The sequence below is a fragment of the Carassius gibelio genome, chromosome A15 (genome assembly GCF_023724105.1).
Source record: "Carassius gibelio isolate Cgi1373 ecotype wild population from Czech Republic chromosome A15, carGib1.2-hapl.c, whole genome shotgun sequence".
Lineage (NCBI taxonomy): Eukaryota > Metazoa > Chordata > Actinopteri > Cypriniformes > Cyprinidae > Carassius > Carassius gibelio.
The window spans coordinates 2336271-2357945 of NC_068385.1; the positions used below are offsets into that span (position 1 = coordinate 2336271).

Here is a 21675-nt window from a genome sequence, read left to right on the forward strand (position 1 = left end):
TGTGTTGAGGAAGGCTGGGCATTACTTTGTGTGCACAGGTTGCAGTCGCTGGCAAGCTGCAGAATGAGAAGGGTTGTTCAAATTCTGAAATGGATTTCAATGTCTGGTCATTGACTGGAATACAATAACTGCTAAACTAGAGCACTAGAAAATCTATGTGATTAATACAAAATACATTCAATATTTTAGACACTGTAAGAACACCTCATTTACAAAAGACCTCATTATTACAACCCCTCTCAATTTGCTTGCATTTTAGATATATAACATTTATTATGTGTACTATTATTCTTATTATTGTTAAATATTTATGCAATAATGTAATTTTTTTTATTATTATTATACAAAGCTTCACCAGGGTACAGCAAGCCTCCTGTCCCGTCGGTTTGCTGCTCACAGGGTGAAAAGGGGCCGCCCGCCATGACGCCCATCAGCGTGGACCCAGAGAGCCGGCCGGGTGAATACGTGCTCAAGAGCCTCTTCGCCAACTTCACCACCATCTCTGAGCGCAAAATACGCATCGTCATGGCCGAACCTTTGGTGAGTGCCAGTTCTGATCTATCTTAAGGCCTGCAACCATTCCAGTACAAATTCTCATCTGTGTATTGTTCTTGACAATAGAAATTCAATTTATATCTGACAGAAATGGAAAATACAGATGAAATGTTAGTGTTAAACCACTTGCTCTTTTCAAAAGGAGACCTTGATCACTTACCAGCCTTGTTTAGTATTTCCCAGACAACAGACAAACTTACCTGCATGTGTGTTTAACAGCGAGCAGCCTAGTGTTAATTAACCTTTCCCAGGACGGATATATTGTGTTTATTTGTACAGCAACATACCAATGACTGACCATATTTGAACAGTCAATAGAGATTCATAGCTGCAGTATCTTTTTTGTTTCTGGATATTATTTACTTTACTTTCTCTTCGGACGCAACTAGAATGTTTTTATGGGGCGGTTATATCTTGAAATACCCGTCTTTTGATTCAGAAGTCCTGCTAGAGCACAAGGCACTCCATTAACCTCTTATAAAAGCCTTGAGGGATACTGCCCTGTCCTCGTCTGCCCTCTCATCTGTTTCCCCCTTAAATGACTTCAGAAACTGAAATATTTATTAGCCTAAGATGAAAGAGGTGCTCTAGTGGGTTGAATGAGCTCAAATTAAATTTAACACAGTCTGAAAGTGTTATGTCTGACAAGCCCAGCAGGGTCAGAGAAGATATATACAGATATACATCCAAACAACAAAATCATAGGACTATTTGCATTTCTTAATCACTTAGTAACTTTGCCGTCAGCTGAAAAGAAGCTACAGAAAATTTCAGGGCTTAGTTGAAACATCTTATGTTATCTGAGCAGGAGTACGAAATGTAGGTCAGTTTGTTTTTTACTCAACCTTTGTTGTTTAATCAGCGGGTCTGATCTGTGATAGTTGCTAAGATCAGTTTTTTTCACATTGTAAGATTTTGAAGGTTGGCCTGTTTTTATATAAACACTGATGAACACAAGCTATGGGGTCAGTAAAGAGTTTTTCCAGAAAAGAATACTGAATTTCCAAAAAAATTAAAAGAATACTTTTTTACTGCAAGATCAATTACATTCATCAGAAGTGACAGTAAAGTTATTTTATAATATTACAAAAGATTTATACTTCAAATAGTACTGTTTACACAAAAATAGTATGCTGCACAACTGTTTTTAACATTGAAAATACATTAGAATGATTTCTGAAGGATCATGTGACACTAAAGACTGGAGTATTGGTTGGTGAAAATTCAGCTTTCATTTTGATATTTCACAATATTACTGTTTCTACTGTATTTCTGATCGAATAACTGAAGACTTTGTAAGCATAAGAGACAAAAACATTAAAAATTGGTTATCAAGCCTAACCTTTTATAATTTACAGTAGCTGCTAGAATTCATGATGTTGAAAGAGAGCTGCATTTAATCAAGGAAACCATAATGAATCACTTTCAGCTATAATTGTCTGAATCATATTTCCTCTAGAAAACCCTTTCTGTTGATTTTACAGGAAAAACCTCTGGTAAAGTCTCTTCAGAGGAGTGAAGATCTGCAGTTTGATCAGGTAAGTACTGTTTGCTTTCTGCCCCCCTGAACTAATGTGCACATCCCCACATCCAGTCTGTGGACAGATGTCCAAGCGGTGTCCAAGAGACAAGAGAGAGCCTTTTAGCTGCCCGGCTGTGCCACAAATCGATCTGCCTTTTTGAATTATTAAAATAGATTCATGGATCTGTCTGGCCTTTAAAGCATTCAAAGTGTCCTCAGTAAAAGCCTGATGTGTTTTTTTGGCATGTCTGGCTGTCTGAGAGTGAGCATGTCCATTTGCATCTCTGATAGATTATATGAGAGATTTTTATGAAAGATAGGAGACACTGCATGCATTTGTGCAGTGTTCAAGACATTATTTCTTTATAACTTACACATAATTGCTTCTGATTGTTTTATACAGGCCTTAACAATATAGACAGCATATCATTTTCATTGCAGATTTCCAGTTTTTCTTTTAAACCAATGTGCGAGAACATAATATAAAATAAATACATAAATTCATATATATATATATATATATATATATATATATATATATATATATATATTATGTATATATATAAACATAATTCATATATACACATATATACAGTATACATATGCATATATATATATATATATATATATATATATATATATATATATATATATATATATATATATATATATATATATTAGTGCTGTCAAAATTAGCGCGTTAACGCATTCGATTAATTTGAAATATTTAACGCGTTAAAAAAAAATAACGCAATTAACGCGGTTGCAGTTTTTTTTATTTCCAGTTGTGGCCTACGTGTGTTCAACGTGCAAAGAAATATGGATAAGACCAAGGAAGGACTTTTAGACGGAAAGTTTCAGTATAAAACTCTGCCGGATTACTCTTCAGTCTGCCACAAGAAACATTACTCTTCATTTAGTCTGCCACAAGAAACAGCAACATTAAAATCATGAACTCAAATGTCATTGTTTAAAAAAAAAAAAAAAAACAATGACTGTAACAGTGCGTAAATCAGACCTTTCTGTAACGCTAACGTTAATAAGCTTAAACGGAAATAACGAAATAATTGTGTAGCGGAGTATTTTTTGTACACAGTGCCGCGAACTGTCAATCACTCCTGTACGCGTGCATCACTGTCCTCCTCAGCTGCAGCAACTTGCGTTCTCTCTCTTCATCAAGCTTTAAAACAAAAAGGGGACAAAAGGATCATATTGTCTTTGTGCATAGGCTATAGATTAATTAGATAAATGAATATCTAAATTTGTGCCTTGCCGTCTACGGTATTTTTTTAGAACTTAGAAAAAAGATAAGATGCTGCAGCCAATGAACAGCGAGCGGGGGCTGCAGGACGACTCAACCTCCGCAGACAGTTTTTAATGTTTATCAGACAATAAATACTCAAGATTTTGCTTTAGTATAACTCACAACGAGTTTCACACACCTTCTCCGGCCATGTTGAGTTGTTGACACTTAACAGTGGGAAAAGCTACACATGCGCTATTCACTTGTGTAACTTAAGGGTGAATGGGTAATGTAGTTTCTGCTCTGGGTGGGATGAATTAGGAAGCTTGCATTGTGAAGGGCGCTCTGAAAATCGGCAGTGCAGGTAAAAGATTAAAACCTCTATTAAAACAGATGTCCAAATGAGCGTACTGGTATGCTACAAGCATGTTCTGGGCGCACGGAGAGGTGGCGGTACGCTCAAGAGCTATATTTGGAAGTGGCGGTACTGAGTACCAGTGCGTACCGGCCCACTTAAAGCACTGGCAATGACTATACTTTGGAATTTTTTTGCAGTCCACTTAGAATTCAACATGGAAATCATTTTTGTTTTTTATTGGCATTGATTGTTTTGAAATTCAAATGGTACTTACATGCCTGTGTTTTAATTCTGTAATAAATATGGCTTTCAAGCCAACAGTTAATTTGGAGGATATTGATGGTTTATTGCAGGTATGTTGTTTACATGAGAAAATCTGTGTTACAAGTTAAACAAAAATTCCAATAAACAATCATATTTTGAATTTAAATAGTTTCTTTGTCTTGAGTTTACATTAATTATTTACATTTTACATTTACATATCCAAAAAGTTTCAGTCTTTTAATTGCGATTAATCGCGATTAATCGCGATTAATTTAAAAAAATAGTGCGATTAATTAGTTAATTTTTTTTAATCGATTGACAGCACTAATATATATATATATAAAGAGAGAGAGGTTTAATTTGTAAATTTCTAAATGTAAATATGGAATTAAATTAAGTTAAAATTAATTTATAATAATTTTGCTTTGGGGCTAGAATGAACAAGCAGAAATATCTTTATTGTTCAGCTTTCTTATATGATTATAATTCTCAAGCTCTGTTTTTACAGTTAATTCATTTTCACTGTAAATTAATAAAGCATCTGCAAAATGAATAAATGTATCAAATATCCCATTTTTATTGCAAAGTTTCTTTTCAATTTGAATAAAAAGTGTAAAACTTAAATATTTTATAAAATTAATACAAATATAAAATAAATATAAAATGATACATATATTAAAAGAAAAAAAATTATAAATGTAAATATCAGATTTTTATTTTAAATTCGTAATAAGTATATAACATTTTAAGTTTGTATCAAGTCAGGACAAGCAATGTGTAAAAGCAATGTGTAAAAACAACTGAAAAAAGTATCTGCAAAATGAATACATGTACAAAATGTCTACAAACAAGAATTGAATTTCAGATAACCTTGAGTAAATGTATTGAAAGCCCAGAATTAAAGGTCTTTTTACTGCTGGCTTTGGTGGAGTGTGTGTTCCCTGCCCTGAGTTTGTAAGTTTGTTTCTGTATGCATGTATCTAGGTGTGTGTGTGTGTGTGTGTGTGTGTGTGTGTGTGTGTGTGTGTCAAAGGCAGGTGAATAGCAGCCTCATTCAGAACTCACAGGGCTGCATCTGTACCCATGATCCCCTGGGCTTTTCAGCAGCCTCACTGAGAGGGGATTCTTCTCCCTGGTTTCATCAGGGAATGAAGGGCTCGCTGTGTTCACCCTCAGCCCCTGATCCCCACCCTTTCTCCCTCCCTTTTCTGTGTCTCCAGTCCTCACCAGGGACCGCCTTTCCTTCCTCCACTCATTACCCAACTCCCTCCTCTTTTCTCTCTTTCTTTGCATCTTGGATACACATTTAAGACACATGCTCGCACAATCTCCCTGTTTTCACCAAGACCACCTCCACACTCAGAATAACTGAATATGCACTGTGAAATACATGGCCTACATTCAAGTACCATGCACTAGGTGTATTAATACATGTTCTCCTTTTTTTTTCAGTTGATCAGCACAATGAGTTCTCTGGCCGAGTATTGCCTACCATCTATCTTGCGCACCCTGTTTGACTGGTACAAAAGACAGAATGGAGTTGACGATGAATCCCATGAGTCCAGATCACGTTCTGATACAAAATCCAAAAAGTGAGTCCTGTTTGTATCTCTTAGATAAGGCTGATCATTTAAGCTTAATAGAGCATGATATAGTTAACTATGCATAGTAGAGTTAAATAATGCAAATCTGCCTCATGCTAATAATAGAGACCCGTGAATTGTTAATTTGTGGATTTTGTTAAGGTCTGTTAGTTTTTGAGTCACATATGTAATATTCTTGTATAGATGTTTATTTAAAATAGATATCTTTTGTAACATCATAAATGTCTTAAGTGTGAATTTTGATCACTTCAGTGCCTCCTTGCTGAATAAAAATATTGATTTCTTTAAAAAATATTCTTAGAAACAGCTTTCTGTGAGACTGCAATGCAATATTGACACTTGACCTGATAACTTCTATCTTAACTGGAGGATTTGACACAATAGTGCAAGAATAGCCCAGTGACATCAGAATAGCCGACTGGGTGTTGAGTAACTCAAATGATTCTATGACTTCTGCTTCCTGTAGCTGGAGTGCTCTATTTCATCATGGAGAAATGATCATTTAGTCTGTGAATGTGTGATAGGGTGGGAGCAAAATTGGCTTACATAATCTGTTTACATTCTCTGTCTCTTTTTCCCAGTGATGAGCAGCAGAAAGATTATCTGCTGGAGAGAAGAGACCTAGCCATCGACTTCATCTTCTCTCTTGTGCTCATAGAGGTTCTCAAACAGGTAAAACACACTGGGATTTGCATCTAAATAAGTTAAGTTGCAAATATATCCAGACTTTAAACGTAATCAAATATCTAAGAATGAGGAAACTAAATGTACAAGTTTATCTTTGGATTATCACCAAGAATCTATGGTGGTGGTTAAGAATCTACTGCTGCTTCAAATTTACAGCAAATTGTGTTTACTCGGCCAACAAAATGGCAAATGTAGCCATAGATTAAAGTTTAGAAGAGACTGTTGATGTGCAATTTTGTGGTTATTATACAACAGTGTTTGAAATCACAGAAAACCGTAATTGGCCAATCAAAACCAAATATTCAAGAGAGCCATGTTATAAAATGCGATACTGTTTGTGTTTGTGGCCAGATGCCTCTCCACCCAGTTGAGGATGGCTTGGTCCATGAAGTCATTAATTTGGCTTTTAAGCACTTTAAATATAAAGAGGGGTAAGAGACTTTTTCCTTGTTGGAATTCTCTATTGGATGCATTTAGTAAGATGTATAAATGCACATAAAATCTTTCTTCATTTATATTTACATGGGTTTTATTATGACCAGGTATCATGGTCCCAACACTGCCAACATGCATATTGTAGCTGACCTCTATGCAGAAGTAATTGGAGTCTTAGCACAAGCAAAGTAAGTACATATAAGTCTAAAGATTTTTTTTCTTGCCTTACATTATATCTAACATACAATTGACTCGATTTCTCAAGCCCTCAAGCCAGTGATTCATCTGTCAATCATAATTTCTTTTTGTAGATTTCCTGCTGTTAAAAAGAGGTTCATTAGTGAGCTGAAGGAGCTCCGTCAAAAGGAGCAGAGCCCATACGTGGTCCAAAGCACCATCAGCCTCATCATGGGCGTGAAGTTCTTCCGAGTGAAAATGTATCCTGTAGAGGAGTTTGAAGCCTCCTTTCAGTTCATGCAGGTAAATGTGGAATATAAAGACATCTGGATAATCTTCCTTTCACAAAGCACAACACTCCTACTGTATTTAATTTAATTTATTAATATTTATACATGAATGATTTATACTGGATAAAGAGACTTAGATAAGGCTAAAGCAATAAGCTCAATGATATTAGCTCTCAAGAACGTAAAAGCGGATAATTTTTCTCAATGCTTTTCTCCGCCGTTCTGTTACAGGAATGTGCGCAGTATTTCCTGGAAGTGAAGGATAAAGACATCAGACATGCTTTGGCTGGACTCTTTGTGGAAATTCTAGTTCCTGTTGCAGCGGTTAGAGACTTGTTATAAAGATCAGTCAACACTTTGCAAATTTGATGTTATTTACATATATTTTGAACATTACAAACCACTCGCACATTATTTTATATGACCTGTTGGTCCAGTAATTGTTTTAATAGCATATATAGCCATATGTCACAATAAACCCTTATTCTGTTCTTTAATAGGCTGTCAAGAACGAGGTGAATGTTCCTTGTTTAAGGAACTTTGTGGAGAGCTTGTATGATACCACCTTGGACCTTTCGACTAGAAAGAAACATTCTCTGGTCAGTCTGGTTTTCATAAGATATAGTGCTTCATACTGTTTGAGGGCACTTTTAACACCATGTACCCTTCTCTCTGGTTTTTTAGGCTCTATACCCACTAGTGACGTGTCTACTGTGTGTCAGCCAAAAGCAGTTCTTCCTCAACAGATGGCATGTCTTCCTCAACAACTGCCTCTCCAATCTGAAGGTATGTAGTTTTTATATTTGCTCTTTATTTATTAATTCAACTCAAAACCGCAAACTGGATTTCTGACTACATTCACTTCATCATTACAGAGCAAGGACCCTAAAATGGCACGGGTAGCACTAGAGTCCCTCTACCGACTGCTGTGGGTCTACATGATCCGCATCAAATGCGAGAGCAACACTGCAACGCAGGGGTAAGCACATCGGTGGTCTGCTGTTTGTTGTATTGAACCATGGATTTAAAGCCACTACTAAAACTCCCACCTGAGACCCCCAGAGACAAGCTGTTGGTAGGGTCGCAGGAAACTGATTTTGCATAATACGGTCCATCTCATGAATGCCAGCTTTCTTGGTGGAGTTCTAGAGGGCTGAAAAAATAAATAAATGAAACAATTCTGTACCCTACCCCGCCCACGGCCATCAGTCCAATGATCCTGGGTTGTGACCGCAACCCTCAGCCCTTCTCATTGGCAGTGAGTAAACAAGCAATACATTACAGTCATCGTGCCTCAGGCGGAGGGGTAATTACTGACAGCGCTGCCAGAAATGGGTGGAGAAAGGAAAGAACCAGAAGGGAGGCTGGTGGTCATGGGTGATGGATGTTGGAAGTCGAGTGGAGTACACTTGGAATCGAAAGCATGGCAAATGAAACCATATACACACCCACGTTTGATCTTCAGGGCAGGAAATGAACATTGAACAACTGTAGATGTTTTATGCAGCTAATCCATAATAGATCAATTGGGATTACTGTATTAATATATGGCTGACGTTGTTTGGGAAAGGATGTACATGCCCTTAGAGGATTTCAACACCAGAAGGGGAAGTTGTGGTGATAGTTTTTGAACTGTGGGGTATGTACACAGCATACAGTAGTATAAACTGAACACTGTGTACATACTAAATAACGTACTATACATGAAACAGTATGCTTTATGCAACAGAACAGATTTCAAATAGTGGTATGCTACCTAAAAATTCATTTTTTCAAGGCATTTTTATTCAGTTTTTGTTTTATACTATTTATTTCAACTTTTGTCAAATTGTTCAAATAAATAAAAAATAAAAATATAGTATGTATGTATAGTAAAAATTTTATATTTGGTTCCAAACAAACCTTGAGATTGCTCAGTTTGGTGCCAGTGTTTTTAAATTATTATTATTTTATTCAACAAGGATGAATTAAATGGATCAAAGTGACAACAAATACTTTCACAAACATTTTTTTTTTACTTTTTATTTATCAAATAACCCTTTAAAAAATATTTCAGAGTTTCTTAAAAAATATGAATCCGCGCAACTGTTTCCAACATTGATAACAATAAATTTTTTTAAACACCAAATCAGCATATTAGAATGATTTCTGAAGGATCGTGTAATAATGTTTCACAATGTTTCACAATGTTACTGTTTTACTGTATTTTTTATATCGTAAATGCAGCAGTTTTGAGCATAAGAGGCTTCTTTCAAAAACATTAAACAACTTCCAGATCCCAAATATACTTAAGAAGGCATTTTAAATATCTAAAGCATGGGAGGGGAGGATAGTTCTGGAATCGCAAAGGATCATAAAAAGCTCAAATTAGGCAGAAAAACTGGTGTTGGGTCAGTTCGCTGTACTATATATTTATTTAGAGAGATGTATTGCATTATAGCAGATCATAAATATCAGAAACCTTGGATTTGCATACCACATACCAAGCTGTGACTTAGGGGTTTACAACCACCATGAATAAGGCCAAAGAGGACAAACCTCACTTAAAAATAGAATTTCACAAATAGGCCCTGACACAGGTCTGCCACTGTAATGGAATGCCAATTATAGCAAGCTATCTATTTTACTATGCTTTGGCCTTCTTTTTTTGTATGTCAGTGCCTTTTCTAAACTTGTTATCGGTAATCTGTGATCTCATCCCCACAGCCGCCTCAACTCTATTGTGATGACCCTGTTCCCTAAAGGATCCCGCAGCGTAGTTCCTAAAGACATGCCTCTCAATATATTTGTTAAGATTATCCAGTTTATTGCACAGGTAAGTCTGCGATTAAATAACAGACAGGGCTATAACTAAGACCTCAATGCTAATCTGTTGTCAGCAAGACCTAATTCTCGTTTGTTGTGAAAACAGAGCATGTGTCTAAGAACAAAGGATTTAGTGTTGTTGCCGAAACAAATGTGCAGTGACAGCTAGATTCCCATCAGAATTTGCAAGACTACACATATTTACTGTTCTTGTTGCAGCAAGTGTTAAAATATGAACATTTTACATACTGCATCGTTGCAGATGTGAGTTGCATTTCCTGATTCTTCTTTTATCTTACAGGAAAGGCTTGACTTTGCGATGAAAGAAGTAATTTTTGACCTACTGTGTGTCGGGAAACCTGCAAAAGCCTTTAGTCTTAGTCCAGAGGTAAAGTATTGTCAAATTACAATAGATGTAGAACCTTTATTTTAGTGTAATGGCACTCATATATTGATTTCTTGCTTTGTAGAGAATGAATATAGGTCTCAGAGCATTCCTGGTCATTGCTGACAAGCTACAGCAGAAAGATGGTGATCCCCCCATGCCGAACACAGGGGCCACGCTCCCTTCTGGAAACACACTACGAGTCAAAAAGACATTCCTGAGCAAGCCTCTGACTGAAGATGAGGCCAAAGTCATAGGTGATGTCATGTGTTGTACTTCTAGAGGAATAATTGTGATAAAAAAAAAATGTCTGTTCATGATTTTTTTTTTTTTTTTTGTTAAATTAACAGCACAGGCATTCATTTAGCCATCTTTTCAAGCAAAACATTTTGCAAAAAAAAAATTACATTTAAAACAATAGATATACTATTTAAAATGTAGCAAAAAAGTATTTTAAACTTTTATAATGTATTAATAATATTATTGAAAGAAAGGTCACATGGAAACTTTTCAATCATTTAATTTAAAAAAAGAAATTGTCTTCTTGATCACATTGATTGACATTTTCTCATTAAACTCTGTTACTATTTAAAAACATACCAGTCTTTTAGAGTTTTGCATGATTTCGACCACCAGGAATGTCCATCTATTACCCCCAAGTGCGGAAGGCTTTAGACAACATCCTCAGACACTTGGATAAGGAGGTTGGCCGCTGTATGATGCTGAGTAACGCACAGATGCTAAATAAGGAACCTGAGGATATGATAACGTATGTCATACACAACACTCTGTCAAATAATCTTTCATCTGGTGTATCTGATACGCTACACACACCTGTCTGACACATCAGTCCAAATCCAGCCAAGCTTAAACTTGTCCGTGCACTTAGCTCTGTTTGACCTTATGTGACTTCTCTTTATACTGACAGGGGTGAGAGGAAACCCAAGATTGACCTCTTTAGGACATGCATGGCCGCCATTCCACGCATCCTTCCCGATGGCATGTCCAAGTCAGAGCTCATAGACCTTTTGGCTCGGTGAGTGTGTGTATAAGTTCAATGCATGAATGGCCATTTAAGCAGGAAGTATTTGCTTCAAGGAACTGCCCAATGGTCAGGTTTCCCGAAAGCTTCAGTAATGTGATCCTTCCCAGCCGCCAGCTTGAATGGGATGTCCCAGTGCAATATGAGTCAGGGCTGGTCTAATCAGACTTAATTCTTCATGTTCAATCCATTAAGTCAGTGAACTAGTTTAGTGTAAAGGTGATCGCTCTCTGAACTTCCTTCATTGGAGCAGGAGGGACTTCTGCTCTGTAATGGAAGATCTTGGAAAGTACGCAGATTATTTATGAGGACTGTGCATTATTTATGAGGACAAAGCATCATTTCTCATTTTCTTTCTGTTTAACTTGAAGTACTAAAATAACTATAAAGCCCCTTTCACAATGCGATTCTGGGAAATACACGGGTAATGTGTCCTGGCAATTGTTCCCGGGTCGCTAGATATTTTCCCCTTTCACACTGCCAGTGATTACCCGGAATATGTGTGTGCACAACCCGTAAAGGTCCCGTTAAGACACGTGACATCAGGATGTTACGTGTTATATACGATTTGAAAATGCTAGTCACGATCTCAGCTTCAGCGTGGAAAATGAGGAACTGACTGATCTCTGCTTCCTTACAGTTTGCACATATTTTTTACGTCACGAACGTTGAACGTTGCCTTCAAAACACCCGGTAAAAGAGTCACGCGATAACGTGCTTCATCACTACGACACACCCTTTACGGCATTAGTTCTGGCTTTTGTTCACACAGCACTCATTCTGGGACTGAACCCAGCAATGTTACTAGGTCCCAGACCTGGGATCAATCCCAGAATCAATCCCGGGATGTTCTTGCTTTCACACAGAAGGCGACCTGGCAATGTTCCGACAATTTTCTGGGTCCGACATGCAGTGTGAAAGGGGCTTAACTGAAATAAAAATTCAAAACTATAGACATAAAAAAAGAAAAAAAAAGAAAACTAATGACCAAAAAAATTACAAAACAACAAAATTACTAAAACTTTGAAATTTTAATAATACTGAAATAATATCAGTGATCAGTGAAATAATATCAATGACAGTGATGTATAAAATTAGACTTTTATAAACATTTATGCAAGTAAAGTGTCTACTTTTATGTACCAAATAACTGTTGTGAAAATAAAGTGTCAAAATATTGGTATAATAATGTTCCTTCATTTAGCGTAACACATTGACTTGTACTTTTAATATAAATGAAAGAATATGTGATTAAACTATATTTTATTATATTGTAAAATGTTTTTGAAAAATTGTTAAAATATTATATGATTAAAAACTTTAAGGTAAAACCTAGTGGTTTGAAGGATAGTGGCAAAGATTGGTAAAAATTTCACATTAAAATTAATTAGCTTTTTGGGGGCTGCACTGTGTCTTTTAATATCAACCAAATGATTCTTGTTCTAAGTATGCCTGACAAGATTTTATTAGTATGTAAATCCCTTTTGGTCTTATATATATTTATATATACTGCTCAAAAATATTAAGGGAACACTTAACAACACAATGTAACCCACAAGTGTTCCCTTTATTTTTTTGAGCAGTATATTTTAAATATACATATGTTTTTTTTTTACAACTATATTCATGTTTTCCTGTCTATTAACTGCCAGGTTAACCATCCATATGGATGATGAACTGCGTCTGATAGCCCAGAATTCCCTGCAGAGTCTGCTGATGGACTTCTCAGATTGGCGAGAGGAAGTGCTTCTGGGCTATTGCAGCTTCCTGCTCCGAGAGGTTCAGGACACTCACCAAACCCTGCTGGACTCCTCAGTTAAACTACTGTTTCAGTTGCTCACACAGTGGAAACTAGCCCTTCTCAGCACCAGCAAGAGTCTGGACACATCGAAGATCTGCTGCACTGAAGTATGTGAAAAAATAAAAAATAATTTTTTTTTGTGTTTTATTTTGCCCATAGGGAATAAAAAAAATCACAAAAAGATTTCTATAATATAATATAATATAATATAATATAATATAATATAATATAATATAATATAATATAATATAATATAATATAATATAATATAATATAATATAATATAATATAATATAATATAATATAATATAATATAATATAATATAATATAATATAATATAATATAATATAATATAATATAATATAATATAATATAATATAATATAATATATAATTTTGTTCACTTTAGTTGTTACAGAGTAGCTCTGGCCCCAGGCTGCCTGCTGAGCGGACCCCTCACTCCACAGTCTTGCATGCTGTTGAGGGTCTCGCTTTAGTGCTTCTGTGCTCCTGCCAGACAGGCACACGCAAACTAGCTGTGTCCATCCTTCGAGAGGTCCGCCAAATCTTCCTCACCATTGGGCAGACGGAGGTAAGAGCCCAAATTGATCAGATATAAGCCTTTAAGTATACATCCGCTCAGTTATGGTTGGATATGGTCTTTTTTTTCTACTCAGGAAGATGAAAGGCCCATGATCGATGTACTGGACCAGCTGAGCCCAGTGGTGCTCGAGAGCTTTGCCCACGTGGCGGTGGCTGACTCGGTGAGTGCCTCTCTGTTCAGTCCTTTGCGGTTTCGCTCAACATCTACAAAGTGTCTTCTGATCTGAGTTTACAAGAAAGGATGTTTTACTTCACTGACCTTGGAGCTTAGTGTATTAGGTTATGACTTACACAAACAATGATTTAAGTAAGTTTAGAATCACATAGATACTGGATGTCAATACTAAATTGGCAGATTCAAGAGCTACATTTAGCATAAATCCATTTTGACCTCATTCTACAAAATTCTCCCTGAAATGTTGGTTTTAAACCATTTTTTCTGTCACTACACTGCTGAGTTCTCTACATAGGTGGCTACTATGATCTCTTCCCTTCCACTTCCCTGCAGGCATCTCTCCCCGCTGGGCAACACGCGGACCTGCAGTGGCTGGTGGAGTGGAACGGATCTCTGGTCGGCAGCCACTATGACGTGCGGAGCCCGTCTCGTGTGTGGATTTTGGCACAGTCTCTGAAGGAACCCTGGGCTCTGTGCCTCTTCAGCCTTCTGAGACAGGAGTACCTGCCCAAGCACTGTCCCACAGCGCTCAGCTACGCCTGGCCCTACGCCTTCACCCGCCTGCAGCTCCTCATGCCTTTAGTCGAGCCCAGGTGAGGGATGGATAAAGCATTTACTGTAAGAGTGTATTTGACCTTTCAAACATTCGCCTACATCTGTATGTCACTGAGAAGCCAGTGGTTTGATTGGACTTCATTGTATGTAGTTTAAATTATTGTAGCAGCCTATTAGGTTATGTAAGCATTTCAGTCTAGTTGACCAGGCTTAAACCTTAGTAGGTGCAGTGCAGTAGGAGTTTTTAAAGCATGTACTCTATCTCTGTCTGTAAGTTTAAGCTATTAATGGTTTACCGTAGCCACTTTTTATAATGTTTTGCTCTTATTTAAGTGGTTTTGCATCTGGTAGCAGTAACCAGTTCTATTTTGGTTACTGTTCTTTTTATATTCAGTACATTCATAATATATTTTAACACAACTTAAAGTCAAATTGATATAATACACAACCGATCAAAAGTTTAAGGTCAGTATTAAGAAATAAAAATTGAAATAATAACAATACTTTTATTCAGAAAAGATGTCAAGACGTTTATAATATTACAAAATATTTCGGTTTTAATTAAATGGTGTTCTTTCTAAATTTTTAGTCTGAATCCTGAAAAAATTTTTTCCACAAAAACATTAATCAGCACCTGTTTAAAACAGTTAAACTTTAGAATGTTTTCAGAAGGATGTGACGTGTGACATTGAAGAAGAATTTAATTTATTCATTTTTCAATAATTCATTCAAATGTTTTAATCTCTTAGCAACCCAGTAAATGCCAAGAAGACAAGCTCTGCTGGTTCTGCGGACACTTATGTTTCTCTCTGGAGAAACTATCTGATTCTGTGTTTTGGCGTGGCCAAACCCAGCATCATGAGCCCGGGTCATCTTCGAGCTTCCACCCCTGAGATCATCACTCCCAGTACAGACAGCAACAGTAGCTATGACAACAAGGTGGGCGGGGCTTCTTAAGCGTGACGCACCAGTCATGTCTACAGTCATGCACCCCATTCATTTATTGATGGAATCACTGATTAACATCTTATTCATTAGATCCCGGGCACTCCGTCTGTGGGCTGGCTTCTGAAGCAGTTGGTCCCTCTGATGCGTTCCGAAAGCATTGAGATCACAGAGTCTTTGGTGCTCGGATTTGGCCGCACAAACTCACTTGTTTTCAGGTACTATGAAGCATATGTATCAACATTTAAGATCTCTAATGATGTAACTGGTAGACTTTTAGATGGGTCAAGTTCCTACCAGATGCTATATTCTCATAGTGCCATGAAATTATGCAACCAACTCAACTTTGTTTATCACACATCACATCATACTGTGCTTTATTGTTTTTAATGTGCCATGTAAGTTCAGCAAGTTTCTTTCAGATAAGATGTGAGCAGCACCTGATGTTCACATTCTAGTCATACCTCTGTTATGCACTTGTCAGGGTTTTTAAATTCCTTGACTTTGATAAGGCGATGCACAAACACTACATTATATTTAGACTCTGCGTGAGGGCCATTTTCAATGGACTTCACCTTTATGATTTAATTATAATTTTGACATCATCTCTAAACCTGAACAAACTTCCAAAGAAGTGATCAGATGGCATATTATATTAGTTATGTGTGCTCATTGCTGTTCTTGGAATCATTAAAAAATTATTTACGGGAATAGAGCAATTATTGCTCTACAAACCCTGGCAGCACTGTATTGATTCTTCTTTCGCCTTATTGATTTCATTTTTGTTGTGTCTCGTACAGAGAGCTGGTTGAGGAACTGCATCCTTTGATGAAGGAAGCTTTGGAAAGACGACCAGAGGTCAGTTATATACAGTTATACTTTTTTTTTTATATAAACTTTAATAGACTTTTTAAAGTCAGACCAGCTGCTATGTGGCATAACTTCTTGTACTGTAAATGGCCAAGTCAAGTAATGCATACATGACTTATCTTGCACTTAAAAAAAAAGTGCAAAAAAAGTCTCACGGTACAAGGTTCCTACAAACATATAAAAACCTCTAAAATGTCAGGGATTTAAAAAATGTGATTTCCAAATTTGTAAATTAATCAAAAAAATATTTTTCAATATTGTAAGTGTCTATATTAATTTGTTTCATAATGTGTCCTCTAGAATAAAAAACGGCGAGAGAGAAGAGATCTACTGAGACTCCAGCTCCTCAGGATCTTTGAGCTGCTGGCGGATGCCGGTGTCATCAGTGACAGGTGAGAAGGAAGTTATTATTATGGATTCTGTTCTCTGGTCACCTCCATTTCGTCTCATTATGAAGTTGCAGGCTAGAAAACATGAAATGATCCCTGTCTCTGTCTCTCAGCACTAATGGAGCGCTGGAACGTGATACGCTGGCCCTAGGCGCTCTCTTTCTCGAGTATGTGGACCTGACCCAGATGCTTCTGGAAGCCGAGAATGACAAAGACATGGAGATTCTCAAAGACATCCGAGCTCACTTCAGCGCCATGGTGGCCAACCTCATACAGTGTATCCCAGGTGAAGAAGAAGCAAAAGACATCTCACAAACTCAGTATACAATTAATGTCAAAATTGTAAACTCAAAATTAATGTTTGTGTTCTGTTTGTGCACAACACATCTAATTGGCATTAAAATTCACATGAAATAGACATACTATTGTTCTTTGCACTTGAAATATTTATTCCTCATACTGATGGTCATGAAGTTATATATTGCTCTGGGAAGCGCTCCACATTTTCTTTGTTTAGGAAATGGAATTCATTGCCAGGTTACAGTGTATTCAGTCACAGGACTCCTGACGTTAGCCTTGATTTAGACTCCCAAGTGGAGACACTGCCCAAAATAGCAGTAGATTAGATGAAGAACCACATCATGGGCAAATGATGAGTCGCAAAATGGCCAGTCATTTTGCCTTTTCTTTCCTATAAGAAAATTTTACCAAAAGCATAAAGTTTTTAAATTAATTCATTTTTTTTTTCATGAAGGTGTTCCTGTACCCAAACTTGCATTGATAAAACGTAGCTTTGAATGTGAATTATAATTTTTTTTATCCTAATACCTCTTTTCTCCTCTCCATGTTTTATTTATATCATAGTGCATCATCGCCGTTTCCTCTTCCCTCAGCAAAGCCTTCGGCATCATCTCTTCATCCTTTTTAGCCAATGGGCTGGACCCTTCAGTATCATGTTCACGCCCCTGGATCGATATAGTGACCGGAACCATCAGATCACTCGATACCAGTATTGTGCTCTTAAGGTATTCAACGACTACATTTATATAATGTATACATTTATATCATTTTGATATATTCATATTGTGCAGTTTCCATTACACAGTACATTATTTTAATGGGTTTTTATTTCAAATAAAAAAATCATTATTCATATTATTTATAAGTACACACTACCGTTCAAGAAGTTGGGGTTGGAGCCTTTCACAAAAGTTGCATGTACTTGATAAAAAAAAAACAGTAAATAAATTCATGTTAAAAAATATTTTAGCAAATTAAAATGTTCTGTTTTAATATATATTCATCAGAAATGCAGTAAAACCTATTTATTTGATCAAAGATACAGTAACAGTATTGTGAAATACATAATATTACAATTTAAAATAACTGTCACAATTCTTCAGGATTTTTTATTTATTTATTTTTTGTAACCATGGAAAAATCTTTACTGGCAATTTAAATTAATGAATTATCCTTGCTGAATAAAATTCTTATTGGCCCCAGACTTGAAACAGTAAATGAATGTCATAACAAAAATATTAGTATTAATATTAAAGTGACCATTAAAGACCACAGACATATACTCCACTAATTTTATCTCGAGAGGTCTACTTATAGCCCAGGAAACATTACAGTCATTTATAGTGCAGGACACGCATGCCAAAGAGACAAAAGTGGGTCCATTAAGTGACGAATGATTCCATTTGTGATGACAGCGCATATGTGCTCTGTTTGTCTGTGGGAGCCCCATACTCCTAATATTGGCTCTCTGCAGATTGAGAACTTGTAAACTTACAGTTCAGATTGGGTTTGTTCAGGTTAGGATTTCTGGGAAAGTTACACCCGCCTCTAAGGCTATACTGTGTGTACATGTAGATTCTTGCATTGCCGTGAACCCCTTCCCCATAATGGAAAGGCGGGTGTTGTAACACTACCATATACAATGTTGTAGCATTTGTAAAAGGAGTGCAATTTCAAGACCCTGGCGTCATTAAAACAAACAGAACATGATATGAGTCCATAGAGTCTCTTCTCTGTTTCCTTTAAGTTTTTTTTGTTGTTGTTGTTGTTGTTGCTGAACACGATAGGACGTGATTTTCGCAAAACAGGAAATTCCACGTTATGCATGAAAGAATGTTGTTTCTTCTTCTTTTCATAGGCCATGTCGACTGTGCTTTGTTGTGGTCCCGTGTTCGACAACGTAGGGCTCTCTCCTGATGGCTACCTCTATAAGTGGCTGGATAACATCCTTGGCTGTCAGGATCTGCGGGTATACAGCCAAACACTCTGAAACAACATGGCCCACATCGCTCCTTTGGTGTCGATAGCGCTAAACCAACACAACCATCTTTAAAATGATTCTCAATGTGTGCCTTTTGACCCAGTGCAAATTTGCTTGGTTGCTTTTCAGAAGACAAGCCACTTTTCTTAGATGTCTCTCTCGCTCTCCCTTTCTCAGCTTGTGAATGAGCGATGTTTTCATTGTTCTGCAAATGTTGATTCTTGAAGTGAAAGTCTGGCTTCGTGCCCTGAAATATTATTGTGGAGTTAGAACAAGACACTACCGTTTAAAAGTTTGGGATCAGTATGATTTTTGATGAATAGAATGTTCAAAAGAACAGCATTTCTTTGAAATACAAATATTATGTAACATTATAAATTATTATCTAATTAAAATGACCTTGTTTCTTCACCATTCACATCGATGGATAACATTGATCTGCTTCTCCTCAGGTGCATCAGCTGGGGTGTGAGGTGGTGGTTCTTCTGCTGGAACAGAACCCTGATCAGGTGAATCTGTTTAACTGGGCCGTGGACCGATGTTACACCGGCTCCTGCCAGCTGGCCTCTGGTTGCTTCAAAGCCATCGCCACTGTCTGTGGTAGCAGGTACGCTGGGGCCTGAAAAGCCTGAGCAAATATTGAATTTTCCAGTTCAATGCATTTTTTTTTCAGGTTTATTTGATGAATAGAAAGTTCAAAAGAACAAAACTGAACTTTGAAATATAAATCTTTTGTAACATTCATATAGATATATTTATATGTCATTCATTTAATGAATCCTCCTTGAATAAAAATGTTCAATATTAAAAAAATAAATCTCACTGACCCAGAACTTTTGAATGGTATTTTGCCAGATTTCCCACAGCAGATAAAACCATATTCAGTAGAGCTTTGGCAGCGCTTGGCTGCTTTCTTTCTCATGATAATTTGCTTACATATATAGTGGCAAGACATATATAGTGCCAAGATGTGTCTTTGGACTGAAGCCTCTCAATTACGTATTTAGTAAACTAATCTATGTGTAACTTGTTTTTATGTAGGAAATCTTTTGTTTTCTGTCACAGAAACTACTCCAGTGATATTGTGACTCTGCTGAACCTTGTTCTCTTCAAAGCGTCTGACACAAACAGGGAGATCTACGAGATCGCTATGCAATTAATGCAGGTCAGAGAGAGAACATTCTCTGCCAAAGAAGTGTTGCAATGATATACAATGAAAGTATACTGGATTAAATGGTGTGTTTGTGTGCTAATTTGTGTGTGTGTGTGTGTGTGTGTGTGTGTGTGTGTTTTCTGTTTGGACAGATTCTAGAGGCCAAGCTGTCTGTGTATTCTAAGAGGATTGTGGAACAGAAAAGTGGTGCTATCCTGTATGGGACACACGGGGCTCTTCCACCCCTCTACAGCCTCTCTGTAGCCCAGCTTTCAAAGCAGCTTGCCAGAATGTACCCTGAACTCACTCTGCCCCTTTTCTCAGGTATGAAATGAAAGGATAGAGATGGACACAGACTCCTATAGGTGAAACCCGCTAAAACTTTAAACTTCTAATAGAAAAATGTGATTTCGATCTTTTTTCTTAACTTATATTCTACTGGCAACATTTGTGGCACAATGTTATTTGAATATTATTTAGTATATCATCATTTTAATTATCTTTTATTGTAAATTAGCTTTTTAGGTTTAGTTTTAATTTTAAATCGAGATTTAAGTTTTAGTTACTTTTTTTGTTTTGTTTTAGTAGTCATTTTTTTATATTTCAGTTTTATCTTTAATTAATTTTTATTTAAGTTTTAGTAATTTTAGTACTTTAAATTAAACATTTTATTTCAGTTAGTTGTCAAGGCAAGATTGTTTTTTTCAATAAAGTTTTTTTTTCATCTAATATTTAAATTTTATTTCAGATTTATTTTAATTAACGTTATTTTTTTTATAGTTTTGGTTAACAAAAATACTGCTGTGGCACGCAATCACAACTTAAAATATATAGTTGTCACGCTATTTCTAAAGTATAACCATAACTCTTAAACATTATACTAGTTACAGGAGGAGAATGGTGGAGAAATGTCTCTGTTAGCCAAACTTTCAAGTCATACTTGACTGTTAATCTGGTAGCCGGTTGCTGGCAGCCATTGACTTCCACTTTTTCCATACAGTGGAAATCAATGGCTGCCAGCATCTGTTTGGTCATGAGCATTCTTAAGAACATCTTCGTTTGTGTTCAAGAGAAGAAAAAATCTCATACAGGTTTGAGAATTTGATGACAGAATTTTCATTTTTGGGTGAACTATCCCTTTAACTTGGAATGTTCATTTAACCACCAGCAAATTTACCGAAACAGCATGTAGAAACAGCATTCATATCTCTGAATGTACTGTACTGTATATTTATGAAGATCTATCTTTTTGTATCTCTAATCTCTAGAGGTGAGTCAGAGGTTTTCCACCACTCATCCAAACGGGCATCAGGTCATGCTGACCTACTTGCTCCCTTGGCTCAGTAACATTGAGCTGGTAGATGGAGGCCTGCTGCCCACGGTCCCGAGTCCGAGCAGCTCTGGGGACAACAGGAGGGGATACACTTACAACACCTCAGCACCTCACCTGCTTCGAGGCACAGGCTGGGGGTCACTTCAGGCCTCCTCTCTGGTCCTAAACAACCTCATGTTCATGACTGCAAAGGTATGATGATG

General features: G+C 36.7%; 1 protein-coding gene across 9 annotated transcripts in view; it reads left to right on the forward strand.

Moving 5' to 3' along the window:
• The window catches only part of frya (furry homolog a (Drosophila)), a 55858-nt gene that overhangs the window by 14035 nt on the left and 20148 nt on the right, over positions 1 to 21675 (forward strand). For 4 of the 9 annotated variants that reach the window (XM_052616290.1, XM_052616282.1, XM_052616283.1 and 1 more), the window contains exons 2-32: positions 350 to 540; positions 2040 to 2093; positions 5395 to 5534; positions 6128 to 6218; positions 6585 to 6664; positions 6776 to 6856; positions 6980 to 7148; positions 7367 to 7459; positions 7636 to 7734; positions 7820 to 7921; positions 8011 to 8114; positions 9842 to 9950; positions 10242 to 10328; positions 10411 to 10582; positions 10962 to 11094; positions 11254 to 11361; positions 13020 to 13275; positions 13578 to 13760; positions 13846 to 13932; positions 14280 to 14539; positions 15251 to 15440; positions 15540 to 15664; positions 16247 to 16304; positions 16617 to 16708; positions 16819 to 16991; positions 17570 to 17730; positions 18864 to 18974; positions 19439 to 19593; positions 20028 to 20151; positions 20292 to 20463; positions 21408 to 21664. In XM_052616290.1, coding sequence (XP_052472250.1) covers positions 421 to 540; positions 2040 to 2093; positions 5395 to 5534; positions 6128 to 6218; positions 6585 to 6664; positions 6776 to 6856; positions 6980 to 7148; positions 7367 to 7459; positions 7636 to 7734; positions 7820 to 7921; positions 8011 to 8114; positions 9842 to 9950; positions 10242 to 10328; positions 10411 to 10582; positions 10962 to 11094; positions 11254 to 11361; positions 13020 to 13275; positions 13578 to 13760; positions 13846 to 13932; positions 14280 to 14539; positions 15251 to 15440; positions 15540 to 15664; positions 16247 to 16304; positions 16617 to 16708; positions 16819 to 16991; positions 17570 to 17730; positions 18864 to 18974; positions 19439 to 19593; positions 20028 to 20151; positions 20292 to 20463; positions 21408 to 21664 — 4146 coding nt within the window. In that variant the 5' untranslated portion in view covers positions 350 to 420. The remainder of the gene's footprint in view (positions 1 to 349; positions 541 to 2039; positions 2094 to 5394; positions 5535 to 6127; positions 6219 to 6584; positions 6665 to 6775; positions 6857 to 6979; positions 7149 to 7366; positions 7460 to 7635; positions 7735 to 7819; positions 7922 to 8010; positions 8115 to 9841; positions 9951 to 10241; positions 10329 to 10410; positions 10583 to 10961; positions 11095 to 11253; positions 11362 to 13019; positions 13276 to 13577; positions 13761 to 13845; positions 13933 to 14279; positions 14540 to 15250; positions 15441 to 15539; positions 15665 to 16246; positions 16305 to 16616; positions 16709 to 16818; positions 16992 to 17569; positions 17731 to 18863; positions 18975 to 19438; positions 19594 to 20027; positions 20152 to 20291; positions 20464 to 21407; positions 21665 to 21675) is intronic. The other 5 variants (XM_052616284.1, XM_052616287.1, XM_052616289.1 and 2 more) reach the window with 2 other exon arrangements.